Source organism: Lactuca saligna, chromosome 7 (genome assembly GCF_052625555.1).
Source record: "Lactuca saligna cultivar CGN05327 chromosome 7, ASM5262555v1, whole genome shotgun sequence".
NCBI lineage: Eukaryota > Viridiplantae > Streptophyta > Magnoliopsida > Asterales > Asteraceae > Lactuca > Lactuca saligna.
This window is the reverse complement of record NC_136423.1, coordinates 10,508,999-10,523,098: the sequence shown is the minus strand read 5'-3', so window position 1 is coordinate 10,523,098 and position 14,100 is coordinate 10,508,999. Positions and strand designations below refer to the sequence as shown.

Here is a 14,100-nt window from a genome sequence, read left to right as displayed (position 1 = left end):
AGTTCATCAAACAGTTAGCACAAAAAAATGATTTTTAGCAATCAAACAGTTAAAGCATCACATACAACAGAAACCAATCAAGGCTCTGATACCATTGATGGGTTTTATGCATAAGAACAATCCTATGTGCTCATACAAACCTTAATGCTTGGATCTAGGTTTCTCTATTGTACATGCTTTGAATCCAAGACTTGCAACCCTAGATCTATCATATAAAATTTGAAACAACATCATAAGAACAGATCTAAGTGTTTACCTCTTTCAAATAACTTGAAATCCTTGTGGTCTTCTTGATCTTGAGCTTAGAGTCACAATTGTTACTCATCTAATGATTCACAAACCCCACAAGCAAGAAGGCAATATGAGAGATGCTAAAATCGGCCCTAAGGTTCTCTTGGAATCAAGTGTAGCCGATTTTTATAGCCTAGGGGTCATATTTATACTTTAGGCTGCTAGGGTTTCAGTCTAAACCCTAATGGACAGCTTAGCCACCAAGCAGCCCAAGGAATGTAACATCCTGGAATTGCAAGAGTAGAGTTGAAGGGCTGAAAGTGCAAGTTTTAGAGGATGACTCGGCGAGTCAGGTCGCAGTCATGGTCGCGTGTCAAGTGGCCTACTCGGCGAGTCCATGGGATGGACTCGGCGAGTAGGTGCTGTATCGAGAAAACCCTAATTTCCGAGGTTGAGCCCTATATAAAGAGCATTATACCCCTCCACAGCCTCCCTTATTCCCCCCTTGAGTTCCAGAAACCCTAAATTCGTGGAGAGATCATTTGTGGAGCAAATTAGAGCTTGGAGAGGTGTTGTTTGAAGAGATCTTGAAGGAGAAGTGGCTTGGATCAAAGGGCTTTGCTTGGATTCGAGTTTGGCTGTTATTGAGGCATCTTTTGGAGGTAATATCTTCGTCCTTAGGCTATGCATTCCTAGTTTCATCATTTTGGGGTTTGTGGGGAGTATGTCTTGGAATGTTTTGGAGTTTGGAGGATAGATCTGAGGTTGCTACCTCAGATCTGGAATATTGAAGGCCTAGAGTGCATTAAAGTTCCTGTGTCTGAGTGCTTAGTGGAGCCACCATGTCCCAAACCTTGGTTTTAAGGTGAATATGGCTTAAATCTCGTTAGATTCACGTAAAGTTTGCCACTTTACGTGATGGATGGATTGTAGGAGGTTGGAACTATGTTTTGGATCAATTGCATGGCCTGAGGTGCTTCTGTATGGATTCAGATAGGTGGTACTCGACGAGTCACATGGGTGGACTCGACGAGTTACTTGAAGATGGCCTGGGACTCGACGAGTTGGAAGAACAACTCGGCGAGTAGGTTGAAGATGGCCTTGGACTCGACGAGTCCATTTGGACTCGGCGAGTCTTGTCGAGGAAGTCCCAATATTTCTGGTTGAGTCGATGAATCGGTGAGTCAAGGGATGACTCGGTGAGTTGGGTGCGAGTGGACTCAGAGTTGTTGGACTCGACGAGTCTTGGGGTGACTCGGCGAGTTGGGTCGCTAATTGAGGGAAGATCTGAGCATATGGACTCGGCGAGTCATCGGGTTGACTCGGCGAGTAGGGTCGGTCAGGGGTTGACTTTGACTTGTCCATGGTTGACCAGTTGTCTTCCAGGGGTATTTTGGTGATTAAGGGTATTTATTGAGTTGTATGTTTTGATGATTAGTGAAGGAGTTCGTGCCAGAGTCCGGAGCAGCGGGGTCTTATCTTTTCAGCCGACAGTTTCGAGGTGAGTTATCCTCACTATATCAACAGGGTCTAAGGCACCAAGGCCGGCCCTTTATTGTATTGAGATTCGGTTATGGTTATTATGTTATTGCTTGATGTGTCTGCATCCTGGTAGCTAGGATGGTACATGCTAGGAGGCCTTGTTAAGGTCAGTTTTCCCGATATACAGAGTGATGCTATGCTAGTGACCGGTTAGGCCGGTAACCCGGTTAGGGTAATGATATGCTATGTGATCTGCTTGCTCGGTTTGTTGACTATGACTGTTATATGAATGTATGTTTTTGTGCACATGGTTGTTTGGACTGGAGATGGGTTGAGGCGGGTCCTGCTTTGTGCTGTAGGCCAAGATACCCAGGGCGGACCGGTTGTTCCGAAGGCCCAGTGAGCGGTCCGGATAGGCTGTAGGCCCCACGAGGGCGGACCAGACGTGCCGAGGCTCGGAGAGTGGACCAGGCCGACTGAAGGCCCGATGCGGGCGGACCAGTCACACTGTAGACTCAGAGAGTGGACCAGGTGGGTTGAAGGCCCGATGCGGGCGGACCAACCCCACTGTAGACTCGAAGGACATGACTAGACCCGGAGGATGGATGCGTTGGACTGAAGGCCCGATACGGCGGACCAGTCACACGGTAGACCCGATATGCATGGTTGTTCTATGTTCTGTTATGTTATGTATGTTTTATATGTTTTGGACCGGAGGGTCGTAGCCTGGAAGGGCGTATACGTGGTTGGTATTTTGGGGGTATCTCACTAAGCTTTCGGGCTTACAGTTGTGGTTTAATGTTTTTCAGGTTCTTCAAGAGACTGTGGCAAGGCGAAGGCGCGATCGTACCGCTCCTCATGATTTTGTAGCAATGTGATTCTGGGAATACTCAAATGACTTGTATTGAAAACCTTTTTGTAAACATTTTAATGAAAATCAGGTTGTTTTGAAAATTTTAAATTGGTTGTATTTTTCGGACGTTACAAGGAACCTTCTGGAATAAGGCCTTGGATGAAAATCTGATGGATCCCCATCATAATTTCGTTCCCCCTTAAGTCCATTAGGTTTTCCAGCCCAAAACTCAATTATCATACATTTGACAGTTTATGCCCCTTTATTTAATTAATCTCTTTTAGTCACCAAATTAATTCCTAATTAATTTATGACCAATACTAATTAAATAAATATGATTTCTCCTTTAATATATTATTCTTATAATATATTAATAGACCATAATATTCTCTCGCTCTCTCTCTCTCTCTCTCCTTAAATTACCTTGTCAAGTTGCTTTGGTGAAGGCAACCTAAAAGGACCATGCATAACCGGGTCAAGTACATATCAAATATGGTTACAGACTTAGACACTAATCCAACAACATGGACATAATCATAGTTAACAATTATCGGAGTTACAACAAAAAGAAACAGAATTAATTTGGGGATTAGGTTTTCGGAACTGTTCAAACTTTTGTATATTTCCTACATGCTCGTCTATTGAAATGCTTCATCTCTCATCAATTTCATGATGCTTCTTCCGATTTGTAATTAGTGTGGTTTCATTATGCGTGGATCGGAGATATGAACAATAAACAGAAGAATTGGCTTGTGGTAGGAGATGGTGTGGGTCCAGAGAAGACGATGGAGTGGGGTGTTGTGTAAGGGATGGAGAAAGGAGTGACATATTGATTAACGGGCTTATGGTTGAGGATGGCGTCAGAGAAGATGACCAATGGTGGTGGAGGAATTAAGGGGTGTTTGAGATTCATTTTTAAAGCCAAAAGTCTTGTTTATAAAAGTTCTTTTCTTAAAAGTTCTTTTAAAGAGTAAAAGATAAAAGTTGGTTTTAAAAAATGTTTGGATGATATTTCTTGACTTTTGAATGCTTTTTATATTTTAAAATGCTAAAAGTCACAAAAAGATACAATTTCTTAACTTTTAAAAAAAATTCTTTTTTTTCTTGATAGAAAGTTATTTTTAAAAGTTCTTTTGTAATTCCCAGATATCTTTTTAACTTTTTAACTTTTTCAAAAAGTTGAAAGTAAAAAAACTATTTTAAAAGGAATCCCAAATGCCCTCTCAATAGAAGGAGGAAGACTATCCCCATTGGTGAGCACCTCACTGTGGCTCACCCAAAAAAATAAAAAAAATAAATTAAAAAGAAAAGAAATTATATAAACAGATTGCCCCCACAACCTAGCTCCCCATAGTTCACTATCTTTCTCTCTCCTTTTTTCTTTTTTATATTTCAATTATTTTATAAAAAAATAAAACATTATATTATTTTTAAAAATAAATAAAATATATTAAAATACATAAACTAAAATTATCTATAAAGTGAGTCTAATGTTGATATATATATTTTTTTTAAAAATAAAAGTTCACGGTTAGTTAAGTTGTGTATGTGGAAGATTAAAAAGAATAGTTTTTTTAATAGGGAGAATTTCATATATGCCCTTCTTAAATGTCAAAATATCATATTTATCCAGCTTAATTTTTAAATATCATATTTACCCTTCATAAAATTTTTAAATATCATATTTATCATTCATAAAATTTCAAAATATCATATATGTCCTTTTTAAACATCATAATATCATATATGCCCTTCTTAAATATCAAAATATCGTATATGCATTTTTTAAACATCAAAATATCAATGGTAATATGTAAAATATCATTCATCTACAACATAATCAACAAAAAAAACTAAACAATCAAAATATACATTCCATAGAGAGGGTTGAAGTTGAATATTTTTGTTTGTCAAGAGGACGACATTCCAACAATTTAGAAGTTCACATTCCATTATCATAGAACTAAGGATAATATCGTTAAATTTTTTAATTATTATAGTAATTTTAAGTTATAAAAATGATTATAAAATATTAAAAACATTATAAAAAAGGATTTGGGCAAATATGATATTTTGAAGGTTTAAGAAGGGTAAATATGATATTAAAAAATTAAGCTGGATAAATATGATATTTTGAGGTTTAAAAGGAGCATATATGAAATTCTCCTTTTTTAATAAATATTTGCATTGGTTTGGGTTGAGAATGAAAATAGTTTAAACGATACACTATGGAGTGTCTACCCACAAAATTCAATAATAATAATTAATATAAAATACATGATGGAGGGCAATATTGTCAAATTCAGCATGTTTTAACGAAAAAAATAAAAAGCAATTAAGTAGATTGATCAAGTCGACAAAAAATATTCAATTTTGGATTATTAGTGTAAGTTGAAGACTTTGTAGACTTCATTCACAAACTTGAAGACTAGTCTAAAAGGTTTTTTTCTTTTTCTTTTTTTTTTTTTTTTGAGTATATTCTGCTTTTTTTTTTTTTCACCCAAAAATCTCGTGGAAAGCGAAGAATCTATTGGTAGAATTTTTCAAGCCAAAACTTTTTTCGAAAAACTTGTTAGAATAATAAAATTTCTTATTTAGTTTTTTTTTTCCGTGATTTCGTGGGTTTATAGACTTCCAACGAATCGTAAGTACATAAGATCACACAACAAGGCAATGTGAAAACTATCTAATTGTGGAGATATTTTTATTTTATTTCATTTTTTAACTTTTAAAAAGATCCATCAAAAAAATAATTGTGGAACGAATGGTAAGTACATAAGATCACACAACAAAGCAATGTGAAAACTATCTAATTGTGGAGATATTTTTTATTTTATTTCATTTTTTAACTTTTAAAAAGATCCATCAAAAAACTTAGTGAATGTTTTATGTCAAAACAATCATTACAATTCTTGAAACGAAAACTATGAGTAAATTACAATTTTGGTCTATGTGATTTGCCCCAATATGCACTTTTAGTCTAATATATATATATATATATATATATATATATATATATATATATATATATATATATATATATATATATATATATATATATATATATATATATATATATATATATATATATATATATATATATATTAACATTATTGGTCTTTTGGTTTCAAAAATTTAAATTCTAGGTGTTTGAGGTGGTTACCATCTAAGATGCTCTATTAAATACATGTGAAGTAGCGATATTGTCTCTTGTGTGTCTTTTTCTCATTTTGTTTATTCTTATTATTTATTTTAATTATTAAATATAATAAATATAAAAGAAACTTATAAATTTAGCCAAAAATCTAATTACTTTTCAAAAATAGCTTCAAAAAATAATTCTTTTAAAACCTAACCAAGGATTTGTCTTCTTGAAGTGCACTTTTGGCTTAATTTTTGGTCCATGGTGACAAAAATGAGTGTATATATATATATATATATATATATATATATATATATATATATATATATATATATATATATATATATATATATAGATTTTTCTAAACTAATTGCAGGTGGGTGTGCTCCACCTACGATTTGCTCTGCCACTTACAATGTACTTCAAAATTATCTTGATTTTTTTTTTTCTTAAAATCGTAGGTAGAAGCTACGGATGCACATGTCGTGCATTAGTTACTTGTATATTTGTATAAAGACCATCGATCTGCAAAAGTGCAAGTCCTTATTGCACGACTTGTGCATCAATAGCTTGTACGTTCTCATTTATACATATATCTACGCATGTACAAGTCCTAATGCACGATTTACGCATCAAATACTTGTAAATTACACTCCAGATGTGAAAGGCGCTCAAAACCCAACATACATATGTTATTTACTATCCCCCGAATGCGATTCGCTCTCTCTCATACCCTATAGATGCGACTTGCTCACCATATTTCATATATTATCACTTTTTTTTTTTTTGCAAATAAATCATAAATAAACATATGCTAGATGTATAAAACTTAATAAAACATGATTAAAACACTAAATAAGTAGACATCTTATAAAGTTTTCCGCAGAGGGGGGGTAGATTAGAGAGGTTGAGAGAATATTATGTAAACTGAAAACTAGAAATGATGGTATTTACTTCTGGCCCATGGGCCGTTACTAGGCGAAATCGTAGCCTGACATACTCAAATAATATTTGGAAGGTAGGATTTGTAGGCGTGACTACCACCTGTGAAATAAGTGATTATTTTCCAAAATTTGTTAATTTTGGCTATTTTATAAAAAGCAATTAGCGTTTTTAGCTAAATTTATAAATTTCTCTAATAATAACTCCACCATTATCACCGCTAATTACGACCATGACCGCCAATCTCGATCATTACCACAAATCACCACAATCACCTCCAATCACCACCAATCACAACCGATTACCACCACATTCAAATATCAAACCTAAAATAAAAAGCAAATTGAAACATCTAACTGAAAAATAAAAACTACATTCACAACTATAATTGAAAAATCAAAACATCAAAAAATCACTCACCAAGGATGCATTAAGTCTATTTCTTTTGGCATGAAAATGCACTCATTAATCATTCTATCTCTACAATTTGCATACACATACAAACAACACCAGTGCTTCACTATATATATATATATCTTCACTAGAGTTTGCAAAGTATCAGAAAACTAGGGTTCTGATACTTCTAACCCAAATCCTAAATCAAACTGAGAAGTAAAAAAGAAGACGGAAAAGATGAGATGGTCGGAAAGAGCATATGCATGTTAACTGGGACAACGATGCTTGGAATTGAAGCCTAACCATCATCACCACCATAGCAAGTCGGTCTTGGAGCTATAAGAGTGAAGGCGATGATTGGGGAGACAAGAGTGTGAGGAGAGCATAAGGGATTGTTTTCAGGAGATGAGACGATATAGGAGATATGAAGGTTGGAAGATGTGTTACTTATGGTGACAAGGTCAAGTGAAGGAATAACGTTGGGTTTCTGGCCAGGTCAAGGGAAAGAACGGTGACAGGTGAAGAGAAAGTGTGAGGCCTCAAAGTAGTTGGGCTTCTTTTATTTAATTTATAGTAACTTGTCTTAAAAATTTACATGTTTTAGCAGCTTTGGTCTGAGGGTAACAATGGTTTTTTAAACTATAGTTAAGAGAAACTTAAACGGTATCTATCTTAGGGACCACCAATGTAATTTTTAAAAACTATAGGGACCAGCCAAATCAAAGTATTAAAATTTAGATTAAAAATGTAGATTGATACAAACCACAACGACCAAAACTGTAATTTACTCAAAAAGTAATTTCAAGGGCGGGCCATGCTTTCAAGAGCCCAGGGTCCGAAATAAAAACGTGGCCATTGCTTTGGCCATTAGTAGACTGTAGACATGTGAATCACGCTCTTTACCAACCCTCCCACATTTCAAATTCAATAAATACTACCTTTCCACTCATTTCCGGATCACTGAACGGCCAACGCCGTCGAGCATCGCCACCACCTCCGCTGTCAACCCAATTTCTCAACCTTATCTTCACTAGTATCGGAAGGAGCGGCGTAAAGCTTTGTTCTTTCTAGCCTTTTATTATTATTATTATTATTATTATTATTATTATTATTATCTCTTCTCAAAAACTACATATTCTATAAAGCACATTGTTTGATATGTTGATTTTTAACACAAGTCATATTAGATATCAGATCCATTTTTGATCTATATGTTAATATAGAAGTAAAAGATCATAAAATTAATATATAGGTGTTATGTTTTTTAATATTATATATCTGCCCTGACAAAAGTTTTCTAATGATAATCTTTTATATAATACTCATTATTATTTGCGTATTTAATAAAATAGATTAGTTTGTAATAAAGTAATAAATGGTAAAAATTTAAATATGGTCAAGGAGGATAAAATGAAAGCCTCAAAAAGAACGTGCTGGGTAACATATTTATTTATATAGTAGTAATATTTCAGTGTAAGATGAATATAACTTGAATAGTTTAATGCTTCTGTAGTTAATTGCAAGAAGCATGGATCATGAGATTCAAGCAACGCTACTTAGACGTGATGATGTAGAAGAAGGTGACTTGAAAGGAAGAATCTGGGATGAATCCCGAAAGATTTGGAGGGTTGCATTGCCAGGTGTCATATCAAGAGTTTGCGCATTTGGAACGATTGTTGTCACACAATCATTCATCGGCCACATCAGCGACGTAGATCTTGCGGGTTATGCCCTTGTCCAAACACTAAGTGTCCGATTCGTCAATGGAATTCTTGTAAGTTTGCAATTACACTTGCTTCTTTAGTTCTTTAGCTTCTACATATAGGTTCCATTTGTTACATAAAATAGTGTTTAGGGTGCATTAGACATCAAGTGGGACCAATGTCATATTGTCAATTAAATTGACACTTATATTGAAGTTTTTTGTGCATCTAAAAGAAAGAAAAAGTTTGTCCTAGATTTGGTTGTACAAACATTGAAATGAACTAAAAATCTGAAACAAGTTTAATCATAAAAACCATAGTAGTTTGGAGTTGTTATGGTTTAATCATTGTATATATTTTTTTACAAGTTTAACTGTTTGAAACTTCGTATTTTTTTTTCATTAAAAAAAACACCACCTTTTTATTTTTTTAATTGTTTTTTTCAAGCGAGTTAAATAACATATGGAATAATATTTTTTCAGGTGAAATGTGACTTTTTTTCAAAAAATAAAAATAAATCAAACCTTTGATGGTTAAATTGAAAAGATATTCTCTTTAAATTTTAAGTGGTTAAACCTAACTATTTTCAAATTCTCATGGTTTTTATAGAATTCATAGTTTTTTTTTTTTTTTTTTGAAAATAAAAGCAAACTCTTATCGATTAAAATAGGAAAATATTATTTCCGTGTCTAAACCGGAAAAAGAAAAAATTATAGTGGTTTTTATAAAATTTTCTCTAAGGGTATGTTTGGGTTAGTATTTTTATGTCAAAAATGATTTTTAAGAAAAATGCTTATTAGTTTAATGTTTTTAGGAAAAGCTAGTTTTAAAAAGTGTTTGGATGCAAAAAACTGTTTTTTCAAGAGTAAAATAGTTAAAAAACTAAAAAATAGGATTTTCCAGCTTTTTGAAAGATTTACTTTTTCTTATAAAAAAAACTGTTTTAAAAAACGTTTTTTAAATAGATAAATATTTTTTTAGCTTATTAGCTTTTTAAAAAACTAATAAGTTTTTTTTTAAAGCAAACACCCACTAAGTTTAATTGAATAAGAATTTTAACAACTAAAATTAACTAACATGATTTTCGGTTTCCATTGAAAACTAAACATATGTTTATGGTGTATTGTGGTATTTTTTTTAGTAAATTTCTTGCTTTTCATTCCTTTTTATCATGTTTTGAAGATGATAATAATAATAATAATAATAATAATAATAATAATAATAATAATAATAATAATAATAATAATAATAATTTGTTTTAATAAATAAATATTTTTTTTTACCATATGTCACACATCATTCAATCTGTCAAATATCATTTTGTGGTTATTTTGAATTAATTTTTTTCACATGTTATTTTATGAGTTTTTTTATTTTATTAAATTCAACATAATATTTTAATGTAATAATTACAATAAATATAATAATAAATGGATATCAAATTCATTAATAAACATATCTTTTAATTTCAAAATTTTCAAATTAAAGCTCATTAGTTTCTTTTGTTTTTTTATTTAAATTTAGAAGATAAAAAACATTTCAGTTATAATAACTCATTGTTTTTTTTTTCTTATAAATTCAAAGTTCTCAAACATTTTGACATGTATATTTAACTTTTTTTTTAAATTAACCCATGTATTACATGGATCTCACAAATAATAATAATAATAATAATAATAATAATAATAAATCTGACCGGAGAAAAACAAAACACCTTTTTTTTTGATAAATTACTTGTTTTCATTAATATTTATTAGTACCTTGAATGAAAAACAAAAAATATAGTAAAAAAACCATAACTACCAAACAGGAGAAAGAAAAATAATTAGCTTATTCAAAGTCGTAATGTTATTTTTTTGGTTCAATTTCAATTTTTATGTAAAAATCGAATATAAGGCTATTTAAACAATTAAAATCACGAATACATTCAAGTCTTTTATACTAACAAGAGATTGGTCTTCGGTAGTAACATGCCCTTGTCCACCATCTTTAGTAGGATGAAAAAACATTTTTTTCCCATTATCAGTATTCCAATGGGTGTTAAATATAATACAACCTATTATGTAATCGTTACTATATCTGCAGTTAGGAATGTCGAGTGCAACCGAAACTCTTTGTGGACAAGCCTTTGGAGCTGGTCAACACCACATGATGGGCATCTACTTACAACGATCATGGATAATCGATTTAATTTCTCTAACTGTCCTTATCCCAATTTTCATCTTTGCTGCACAAATCTTTAAACTTTTAGGCGAAAACGAATCTGTAGCAAACAGCGGTAGACACATTTCTCTATGGTTCATCCCTTTCGTCTACAATTTCGTGTTTAGCCTCACAATACAAATGTACCTACAAGCACAATCGAAGAACATGGTGATTGCATGGCTTTCAATTTTTCAATTCGGGATTCATATCCCTTTGTCGTTGCTTTTCGTGTATAAGTTGAACCTCGGAGTTGGCGGGGCAATGATTGCTTTGTCTATGTCATCATGGTTTCTTGTGATCGGAGAGTTTGTTTATATATTTGGTGGTTGGTGTCCTTATTCGTGGAAGGGGTTTACATCAGCTGTTTTTAAGGATTTGTTTCCTGTTGTGAAGCTTTCAATATCTTCTGGTGTTATGGTTTGGTAAGTTAGGAACAACCTTGTCTTTTACGATTTTAACTTTCATATGAAACTGGTTAATTTTGAGACTTAACGTTAATATGATTACTCTTAAAACTAGCATCATTTCTAGACACAAGTGTAAAATGAGTGTTATAATTGTAATGAGAAAAACTTTGTCATTATTTATTAAGTCGTTTTTTCGATTACTTTACAATTATATTCGACATCACTTTCAAACACAAGTGTAAAATTGTCATATACTCTTGTTAGGTAAAAGAAAATAGTGTTTTTTTTTTTTTTTTTTTTTTTTTTTTTTTTTTTTTTTTAAGTGTTATATGGATAAAAGTGTGTTTGAAAAATATTTAAAAAATGACGACACTCTTGACAAAATTAGGCTAAATTTGAAAAATAGGACTCAACAGGGAAAGCATCATTTTCCCGATATTCTATGTTATGTGATCTTCTTGTTCTTTATTATGTCATAAAAGCACTCATATATAGCTTCGTAATGCAAGGTTGTGTTCCGCCATCAAGTAAAATAAAAACATCTTACTTTCTATATATGTAGAGTTTGCATATAAAAAATGTGCATTTTTTGGTCAGTAAAACTAAGCAAAACACTTTTTTATTTTTGTAATTGTAGCTTGGAGTTATGGTACAATGCTGTGCTAGTCTTATTAGCAGGGTATATGGAAAATGCAGAGATTGCAATATCCGCCTTCTCAATATGGTATCAAAATTTGAGCTTTCATATGTGTTTTAGTTCTATTTTTGCATACAAATCACTAATTCTTGATACTTTTGCAGCCTCAACATTAATGTATGGGAGTTCATGATCAGTCTTGGTTTCTTAGGGGCTGCATGGTACGTAACGTATCAAACCATTCATAAAGTTCATTAAGACCGGTTTATATAGAAATGCACGATTTTTTTCAATGATAAATATGAGAAGGGTATATACATCTTTTACATAAACAAGAATTAAAGAGCTAATCCCATCATAACTTTTTCAACCGAGACACAAAAAAAAAAAAAAAAAATACAAATTTTGTCTTATTGAGAACGGTCTCGGTTTAAACTAATGAATTCCAAACATAATACAACATGTTTTGTGTAACAAAAGGGGACTTAAATTCATGCTTTTTCCTATACATTACATGTGTATCTGATGAACATTATGTTGGTGAACAATATGCAGTGTCCGTGTTGCAAATGAATTAGGGAGAGAAAATGCCAAAGCAACAAAGTTTTCGATTCAAGTTTTATTGGGAACTTCTATTGCAATTGGAGTCTTTTTCTTCATTATTTGCTTAACTTTTGGGAAAAAACTCGCCTACTTATTTACAGATGATGAAATAATCGCAAATATCGTATCAGACCTTTCTTTGCTCCTTTCGTTCTCAGTTTTACTCAATAGCATTTCCCCTGTTCTCTCAGGTATATTAGTCAACTTTGTCACTTTTCTACTTTTTTAAAGTCAACTTTAAACTTTCTACTTCTGGAAAGTCAAGCATTGGACTATAACCTACTATAGTGTGAGATTGGACTCCGAATGATGTAATCTAATATATATCTGATATGATGATGTTAGGGTTGGGCATGGTTTATGCCAACTCATAGGTTGTTTGAAGAATAACATTTTTGCAGAAACACTAATATGATTTCTTAGGGGTGGCGATTGGAGCGGGAATGCAAGGTAGAGTAGCGATGGTGAACTTTGTTTGCTTCTATCTGATTGGTATTCCAGCGGGAGCTTTGCTTGGTTACATGACTAACCTCAAAGTAAAGGTATGCAACCCTTATGAGAAAAATACTTAGTTATAAGTGTTTATATTATGATAGTTTTTGGTTGGCTATGTAAGTAGGGTATATGGATTGGAATGATTGGTGGTGTCGTGACACAAACATTTGCGCTTGTTTATATGGTATGGACAACCGATTGGGATGACCAGGTAATCTTATAAGGTTATTATTATTATTATTATTATTATTATTATTATTATTATTATTATTATTATTATTATTTGTAGGTGTTTTATTATTCACATTGAGTAAAAGTTTTAATTTGGTATTTATCATAGGTTAAGCGGGCTTCAGATCGACTAAATCGGTTTTACGTGAAGACATCTGATAATAAGGAAATTCGTTAGGAAAAAGTTTGGAGAATGTTAACCTTATGGTATTAAATGTAAGGTGTTTTCGTAGGAGGTGTTAAATGAATAAGTTATATAATCATGATCCATTACTTTCATTTGAAGTGGGAAAATGCAATAAAAATTGGTAAATCCTACCATTTGAGTAGCCCATATCAATATGCCCTAAGATTTATATGAGAAGTCAATCAATGAACACTAATAATATTTTAGATGTGCTAATGTTTGAACCATGTATCTATTGTATGAAATTTCACTTCTCAATCATTAGGATTCCAAAGTGGAAAAAGTTTTGAAAGACACTATATAACTCTAATGGCGAATACCTCAACCCAAAACTATAATGAAACAAATACCTTTCACATATAAAAAAAAACAACAAACACAATAATAATATCAAGTGTCATTAAAAACTTGGACAAACACAATGAAACAACTATGGTTAGAATTTTCGAAGGGTTATGGCTTAGGATTTATATTGGTGTAAAAAGTGTAAACTAAATTTTCTGTTTTTGATGATTTTTATTTTTATTTTTTTATTTTTTAGCTATGTTAAATGGGTTGGTTCTTAATCATAAAGTTTCTATTATGA

The 14,100-nt window shown here is 32.2% G+C and overlaps 1 protein-coding gene across 2 annotated transcripts; it reads left to right on the top strand.

Moving 5' to 3' along the window:
* The first annotated feature begins 7,997 nt into the window (after positions 1-7,997).
* Positions 7,998-13,668, top strand: LOC145005013 (protein DETOXIFICATION 24-like). Of its 2 annotated transcripts, none has more exons than XM_078964048.1 (9): positions 7,998-8,096; positions 8,560-8,820; positions 10,835-11,376; positions 11,999-12,085; positions 12,163-12,219; positions 12,554-12,792; positions 13,040-13,143; positions 13,221-13,307; positions 13,437-13,668. In XM_078964048.1, exons 2-9 carry the CDS (start codon positions 8,575-8,577, stop codon positions 13,503-13,505), a joined length of 1,431 nt encoding a protein of 476 aa, XP_078820174.1. In that variant the 5' UTR covers positions 7,998-8,096; positions 8,560-8,574; the 3' UTR covers positions 13,506-13,668. The 2 variants fall into 2 exon arrangements, with proteins under 2 accessions (XP_078820174.1, XP_078820173.1); XM_078964047.1 differs by having other exon boundaries at positions 13,025-13,143.
* The last annotated feature ends 432 nt before the right edge of the window (positions 13,669-14,100 follow it).

Excerpts from the sequence above, each read along its gene's own strand:
- LOC145005013 (XM_078964047.1), top strand. The coding sequence starts at position 8,575 with ATGGATCATGAGATTCAAGCAACGCTACTTAGACGTGATGATGTAGAA. Across the intron at positions 11,377-11,998 it reads TCTTCTGGTGTTATGGTTTG|CTTGGAGTTATGGTACAATG; the intron begins GTAAGTTAGGAA and ends TTGTAATTGTAG. Across the intron at positions 13,308-13,436 it reads CAACCGATTGGGATGACCAG|GTTAAGCGGGCTTCAGATCG; the intron begins GTAATCTTATAA and ends TATTTATCATAG.